At 35.1% G+C, this 8,446-nt stretch overlaps 1 protein-coding gene across 1 annotated transcript in view; it reads left to right on the top strand.

Moving 5' to 3' along the window:
- LOC107745116 (potassium voltage-gated channel subfamily KQT member 1-like) overlaps positions 1-4,693 on the top strand; it is a 46,701-nt gene extending 42,008 nt beyond the window's left edge. Inside the window, exon 4 of the mRNA XM_016558957.1 lies at positions 4,562-4,693. Within this exon, the coding sequence (XP_016414443.1) occupies positions 4,562-4,693 (132 nt within the window). The remainder of the gene's footprint in view (positions 1-4,561) is intronic.
- Positions 4,694-8,446: the final 3,753 nt, after the last annotated feature.

The raw sequence follows: 8,446 nt of genomic DNA, 5'->3' as shown, positions 1-8,446 counted from the left end.
TTTTTTTTTTTTTTTTTTTTTTTTTTTTTTTTTTTTTGCTTCTGTCGCTTTCTTCAACCATCCTACTATATTTCTCTCTCTCTCTTTCTCTCTCTGTCATTCTACAGTCTTTCTGTTCTGGGTTTTTTTTTTCAAACACAAAGGACATACTGTATCTGCCAAGCTTAAACAGACTCATTCATCTTGGCTAAAGGGCGTTGCTGCGCACTCGCTCAGGTCACTAAAACTCACATTCAGCACTTCACACGAGTCTGACCAACACACCTCACCCTCTTCTAGACGGATGATAAATGTGTGCAAAATGAACCGAGAGCTCAGAAACAAGAGTTTGCCACGCGACGGCTGCTCAGACATGAACATGTTTTTCTGCCTGTGTGGAGGGCCGTGGCCGTCCTGGTGCGTGAAGACATGTGATATGAGGACAGCTGTCCCTAACACATGCAGGGACCCCAGACTACACGACTGACATCGCTAAACACCCCAGCGTTCATGCACTTCATTTGCCCTTTGAGCTATGAATCATTGGAATCATATTCATGTGTTTTTTCAACACAATATAATGAAAATCCTAAAACAAGCAACACATGTAATGGCCAACAGGGTTGTGCATCATTTAGAGTTGACAATTAAGAATTCCGCGGAAATTGCAGTTCAATTCCTGAATTTGAATTTGAATGGAAGTAGGTATTTGAAATTTAGAGAAATTAATTTAATGTAATTTTTATGAATGTTCACGATAGATAGATAGGATGGATGGATGGATGGATGGATGGATGGACAGATGGATGTGTTTTTAGTGTCTTGTGAGCAGGACAGCTGCTTTAAAGAGACGGTCAAGTTCACAGGCCCAGAACACCTCCACCCTGTCCTGCCCCCAACAAACACCAAAACACAGTTTATCTTGGTTGCTAACAGTTTCTTCAGACGTTTTTGCAATCTAAAAGCTTTGGCTACAATCCAGCCTCCAATCTGACATGTGAAGAGACAGCAGAGATGGCGTGTAGTCAGCCGATTCAAAACAAGCTAACGCTTCATCAGCGGCTGCTCGTCCAGACCAGCTGAAGTACGAAATGCTGGTCGCATCCCAGAGCTCTTATCAGCACAATGAATGAACGGAGTGTGCTGTTTTTCACAGAGCTCATAAAGATACAATTCTGCTTTTTGGGGAGATGATTATTGACTTAACCATGATAGATAGTCAGCTCAAAGGAAGCAAAGTCTGTCTGGTGTTTTGCATTTCATCTTCAGGAGGAGAAGATCCAGTTGGCAACGTTCAGAGAGAAGCTATTTACTATTATTTAGCCGAGCAAAACGCAAGTATTCAAGGAGCTGCTGTTGTTGAGGGGTGTTATTTCTTTTCTAAGTGTTCAGATTTTTTACATGGCAGAAGATAAATTGAGCCCAAGCACTGCAAAAATATATATATATTTTTGACTTCTTGTACTTTCAAAACATTCTCAAATGAATAGTTCACCCAAAAATTAAAATTTGCTGAAAATTTACTGAAAAGACGATTTCTCTCCTGATTCAGACCAGAACACTTTTTCACTGGAGGAAGAATATCATGGAGGACTCCCAGAAGCATCGGTTTAAAGTTAAAAACATCTTGATGGATTTGTTTCTTACAAACACGCAGCTTTTGGCTCCACAAGGCATTAACTGATGGACTGGAGTGGTGTGGATTACTTGTGGATTATTGTGATGTTTTTATCAGCTGTTTGGACTCTCATTCTGACGGCACCCATTCACATCCATTGGTGAGCAAGTGATGCAATGCTACATTTCTCCAAATCTGATGAAGAAACAAACTCATCTACATCTTGGATGGCCTGAGGGTGTCTGAATTTTCAACAAATTTTAATATTTTAGTGAACTATTCATTTAACCGCTAATTAATGTTATTTAGATATGTTAACTGGGAAATTGGACAAAAACACTGGATTATAAAAATACTGAGAACTGGATTATTTTTTTATCATTAAAAATGCAAGGAATAAGTAAGCACTTTTGTGGTTGGTTCTCGATTCCATTGGTGGTGATTTGGGCGTCAAGCATCAAACCCGCAGCCTGTTCTCAGAGCAGTTTATCAAACACTAAAGTTTGATAAACTGTGGTGAATCTGCAGTCCAAGCACAATTTTTGTGGCTGTTTTAGAGTTGTTTTTCCAGGGGTCTCCATGGGTCAACGTGCTCCGGCTCCACAGACCAGAGGAATTCCTCATCTGAGCGCAGCGCCTCGCTTGGGAATGCAGATAATGCCGTAGATTATCAATGACATGTTTATGGTTCAGATTTATATTTCCCCTCTAACAGGCAGTGAATGCTCCTTCTCTTTATGAAAATATATTTATATCGGCTCGCAGTGAAACGGCGCACTGTTGAGCGCAGAGCCTTTTCATGCTTGTGTTGGCGTTTCACGTTACTTGATGGCCTGTTTTTGTTTTGTGTGTGCTGGACGGTTAAATGATGACTTGCGAGGGCTCATAAACCGAGTATGTTAAGTAGCTATCTGAAATGAATGACCCATTCTGAAAGAAAAACACTTATGCATAAAGGGTTATTTCTGAGAATTTGTGTTAATGTCACATATTGTTTGATGTATGCTGTTCTTGTTTACCCTTTCTCAAATGCATTTGATTTTGGATTTTCAAGTATTTATTTAAATATGCTTGAAGTGTCCTGACTAGGTGAATTTTATGAAGCATATCCAGGTCATATTTCAAGCCAAAATGTATAGTGTTTCTTAAAGAGAATGTGCTCTTCAAGAAAAAATGCTCTTAAAGTATTACATCAATTGATCTCTTTTCATTCAAGTTAGTGCTAGATGCTTGTTAAAGTCATCTAAATTTTAAAATAGAAAATGAAAAAAAGAAATAAGTACAGGCAAATTAAATATGTAATATATGATGCAATAAATAAAAATACATAAAATAATTGTCCAGTAACCAGTATGGTGTGGATGCATCATGCATCTCTATAAGAAATTATGTTTTACATTAAGACCAATAAGAATTTTTGCATAGTGACGCAAAAAAAAGAAAAAAAACGTATTTACTTGAAATAATATAACTGAAATATAATCAAAATAGATATAAAAAAACAACTTAAACATATTTTATTCCAGCAAGTTACCAACATTTCACGTCAAGTTGATGGAAAATTAATACAAAATTATGTAGACATAAAAAAAAAAAATAAAAAAAAATGACAAAAACACACAATAAAATTATTCAAATTTAAGTAAAATTAAAATGAAAACAGAAAATAAAAACAAATAAAAAATATTTGCATTATCTATATTAGTGTCAGTGATACCAAAATAACGCTTTTGTGACTTTATTTTCATGACAATTAAATACATTTTCACCTCAAATTCTCATTAATGAAAAAAAATATTCATTCATTCATTCATTTAATACAAAAAAAGGTTATGTTATTTAACTTGTAAGGTATACATCAAGGTAGTAATTGTTGCATACTAATTTAATTTAAAAAGTAAAATTAAAAAAGTAATGTAATAATGTAAAAGTAATGACATATATACACTACCGGTCAAAAGTGTGGGATCAGAACGATTTTAGGATTCTTTGATGAATAAAAGTTAAAAAGAAGAGCATTTATTTAAAATAGAAATCTTTTCTGACAATATACACTACAGTTCAAAAGTTTGGGGTTGGTACATTTTTATTCTTTCTTTTTTTTAAAGAAATTAAAACTTTTATTCAGCAAGGATGTGTTAAATTGATAAGCAGTGATAGCAAAGATTTATATTGTTAGAAAAGATTTATATTTTGACTAAATGCTGTTCTTTTTAACTTTTTATTCATCAAAGAATCCTGAAAAAAGTATCGCAGTTTCCTAAAAAATATTTGTCAGCACAACTGTTGATAATTCTAATAATAACTCAGCATATTAGAATGATTTCTGAAGATCATGTGACACTTTATACTGGAGTAATGATGATGGAAATTCAGCTGCGCATCACAGAAATAAATTATATTTTAAAGTATATTAAAATAGAAACCATTATTTTATATTGTAATAACATTTTGCAAGATTACTGTTTTTTTCTGTATTTTTGATCAAATAAATTCAGCCTTGATGAGCAGAAGAGACTTCTTTAAGTCTTACTGATCCCAAACTTGTGACCGGTAGTGTATGTGTATATATATGTATATATATGTAAATGGCCCTAAAAATAGGTTTTCTTTTTTTCTTTTGATATTGGGCTGAATTATGCTCATTAGATTCACTTTATTTACTTCTAAACTGTCTACTTTTTAATGCAGTAATAGTTGCCTTTAGTGTAAACAATAATGTATTGTTTGAAAGAATCTGAACACACAGCTCTGAGTGGACACAATGAAGAGATTTCAGCCCGATTTTCAGACTCTAAGGGTTAAACAGTCTGAGGTTAAGTGCATTACTGGAGCACAACGGTGATTGTTCATGGATTAACCCCCTGCACGGCTTGAATCTTCAACCTTTTTAGTCAGGAGCCCACTACAGCGAGTCCAGTAACACAGCTTCATTTCTCCGCTGAAATGTCTCTTTGTTTGTAGGTGCTTCAGATGGACGTGAAGGTGGAGAACGTCCTGAAGATCCTGACGGAGCATTTTCAGCCCAAGCCAGAGCTGCTGCAGAAACCCGGCGAGTACAGCTCTCGCGTCACCGTCATTCACTGTCACTTTTGACCAATTTAATGCATCCTTGCTGAAGAAAAGTATTAATTTCTAATTTCTTAAAATCTTCCTGACCCTAGGTTTTTGAACGGTAGTGTAAACATTAATATAACACATTTGATAAATATTATAAAATATTATTTTATTAATATTTTATATACTATATAAAATATGTAAATTAACAATTAAATGTTAACATTATTATTATTATTTATAATAAACATTTATACAGTTATTGCAACTAATATAAAATATAATACATAATATGCGGTCAAAAACGGGTGTCTATTTAATGATCAAAATATATTTTAACACTTACCCTTAATTGTCCTGCACAACAGAAGCTGAAAACCTAAAGAAAAGGGAATTGTATGACTAGATAAGGGCTTATTTTTGTCTTGGAGACAAGCACTGTATCTGAGAAAATGAATGATACGCCTGCTGCTGACACGACTGTACAGTTTTATAAAGAAAAAAAAACATGTAAATATTGTAGTAATAATGCCTTATATTTATGTCCATGTAGTGCTGCTGGTTTGGATTCATATTCTGCTGGAATGATAAGCTGTGATCTGTTGTAATCATGTAAATGCAGTTTAATTATGTATCATATTGCATTCTGGCATTATGCGAGGGCACCTGTCACACGTGTTAACGATTAAAGTTCGGAGACTCAAACGTGGTGGAGAAAGTGAAAATGACATGTTTCCATATTCCTTATTTCTCTGCACCTACATTCAGGTCTTGAATTTCTGCTCATTTGAAGGCCAAAATATATACGGTCTGGTGAAGATCCGTACGTTTGCTTTTGTCTCGGCGTTTTAGCTCGCTGACGGGACCTTGAAAGAGAAGTGGAGTCGTCTACAGGCCCAGCTGTGTACAAGAGAGACACTGTCGGCCTTTCATCTGCAGACTTTATAGAGAGCCCCTATGCTTTGAAAAGGCCGTTTGATGTCGGAGAGCTCGATCGTGCGCTATCCTCTTGGAAAAGCATTAGGGATGCAAACGGCGAGGTTCTCTGCTCCTGTGACGTACCAGAACAAACCGGCACAAAGCCCACGGACGCTGATGATTGTTTAACATCTTTCAAGGCTAAAAACATACTCATATTTCCTTCTTTCTCGCTCAAAGGTCTAAGAATACACTGTGAGTTTCACTAAAAGGTGATTATTGCAAGCATTTGGTGTGGGATTTACTTTTTCATTCAGAAATTCCTATACATTTCACAAAGAAACCGCAAGTAACCTTGAATTAAACATGACTGAAATAGTATTTTGTTGTAAAACATACTCCAATAATCTTTTTTATGACTCATTTTAAAAGGAACTGACTTCCAACATTTCTATAAAATCTGCTAAAAACAACTAGAATATGTTGAGTTTTAGACGTCTTCTGCATCATTCGCTCTACTAGGCATTTTAACTAGCTTAACCAGCAGTTTCTTGGTCAACCAACTTCACTAATTGGTCATAAACCAGGTCTGGTGCAATGCAGTTTTATTTTAGTATCATTAATATACTAAACATAGTTTTTGTTAATACTTTGTATTAGTTTTTATTTTTTATTTTTTTTTTATTTAAATTTTAGTCGGTTTTAGTAATTTTGTTGTATTTTGTCTTTTTTTTTTTTTTTTTTTAAATAAGTCTATTTAGTTCTGATTCATTCGTATTTCTGTTTTAGTTATTTTAGTACTTCCAGTTAAACTAAAATAAAATGATGAATGATGGTTTGGCAACTAGCTGAAATAAAATAAGTTTAAGATTTTTGTATTTTATTTTCAGTTAATGTTTGTTTTATTTCAAGTATCATTTTTATGTTTTTAAATTTTTTATAATATTAAAAACTTTTTTATATTATGTACTTATAATCTTTCAATCTATTTATTTTTTATCTTTTATATATTATTTTAAATTTTATTTATAGTCATTTTTTTTTAATACGTCTATATAGTTATTAATTTCTATTCTATTTCTATAATATTCTATTCTATCAAGTTAAACTAAAATAGAGTGATAAATGATGGCTTGGCAGCTTTATATATTTTTTTCCAGATTTGACATTTTTCATAACATAAAAAAACTTTTATAATATATAATGATCTTTTAATCTTTTGTTTTAGTTAACGATAATAACCCTGCTGCTATGTTAGGTTTTCCACTCCTGGTTAGATTGTTAAAACAGAAGTTCACCAAAAACCCAGCCACCCCCTGCATAACGGGGCCTGTTTGACCTGATGACAAGCCTGAGCTGTGTGCCCATTACTGGGGGGCCACCTGTGGCCCCAGGGCCCCGTGAGGAGCTGTGGTGCCCTATGAAAGCAGATATTGGTATGAACAGGTGTGCGGCGGGGGACGGGGGCAGCTGCGCCTCGTGGCTTCTAGAAATAGCAGCGAGGAGCAGACAGTTGTTGTGTTTGACGGAGGGGCAGCAGTGACCAGTCCATCAGTCTAGAGTTTACATTTATATTTATTCATTTAGCGGATGCTTTTATCCAAAGCGACTTACAAATGTGGAATACAAGCGATTTGTCACAAAGAGGCAAATAAACACAAGAAGTACTCGTAATCCAAAGTTGCAGAGTTGCAGTCCCTCTTTCTTGCAAGATAAAGTGCCAATTTTAAATGAGTTAATTGGAAGTCTGATTTGTGACAACAAACCGTCCCTGTTCTTGAACTGAAAATTAAAAAAAGAAATTATATATACATTTTAAAAATAAAAAAGGTGTGTGTGTGTATAAAACATATATGTGTGTGTGTCTCGGCGGCAGCAACAATACTACAGCGAGAATCAAAGTTACGCCTTCTTTCTTTCCGTGGACATTTGGGCGGTGTTATGCAAATCTTCCCACATAGTGATGTAGATATGTGGGGGCGTGTTAGAACGAGCCGTTTTAGGTAGGTGTGGCTGACTCTTAACTTTTATAAAGAATATCTCTTTGGTTTTGAGACTTTAATCTTTGCAACTTTACAGATCTTATCTATTCACGAACAGCTTGTAACACTCCAAAGAGAAAGGAAAACTTGAAATCGCATCATATGACCCCTTTAAGCAAAATAATATTGTATTAGCTACTTATATATGTAGTATATATATAATCTATAAATTATACATTTTCTATAAAATTATTAAAATTTTAGTTTTTCACTTTCCATCCATGTAATTTCTATGCGAATTGTGGGATATTGCATAAAACATTCTGGACGGAAACACTAAGATGCAAATAAGTTTTCATAAAATATGTATATGCTCATTTGAAGTGGAGAATTTGTTTTTTTTGTAAGAATAAAAGTGAAAAAAAAAAGTGGGGGGAAAAAAGTCATGTGACTTGGCCTCAACAGGTCATGTGACTGATGATTGGCAAGAAGTTCAGGGTAAAGTTCAGGTAAGAACTACAAATTCCGTTTACATTTCTGTTTTGCACTAAATTACTAAGTTTTCTTGACACGCTATTCCCATTAATATTTGCCAGCCTGTTGTAGCTCTGCCAGCTGCGGGAATGTGGATTGAAGCACATTATGTTGTTATTGAGCAACCGTGCATTGCTGTGGACTGTTCGTCCAGACGCGAGGAGGATTCCAGGCCTGTGCGCTGGAAAGACTTCAGTGCTGCGGGTTGGTTTGGCCATCCGGAGGAGAATGAGAGAAATGAGAGGAGACAGCTGCTACCAACAGTACCGGCGCACGGGTGCACGCCACGTCATGGCCCGGGACAACACACAGACACACACACACACACACACACACTCACACACACACACACTCACAC

The sequence above is a fragment of the Sinocyclocheilus rhinocerous genome, unplaced genomic scaffold (assembly GCF_001515625.1).
Source record: "Sinocyclocheilus rhinocerous isolate Xijiao unplaced genomic scaffold, SAMN03320098_v1.1 scaffold2966, whole genome shotgun sequence".
Lineage (NCBI taxonomy): Eukaryota > Metazoa > Chordata > Actinopteri > Cypriniformes > Cyprinidae > Sinocyclocheilus > Sinocyclocheilus rhinocerous.
The sequence above is the reverse complement of the archived record's forward strand: the minus strand, read 5'-3'. Positions and strand labels throughout refer to the sequence as shown.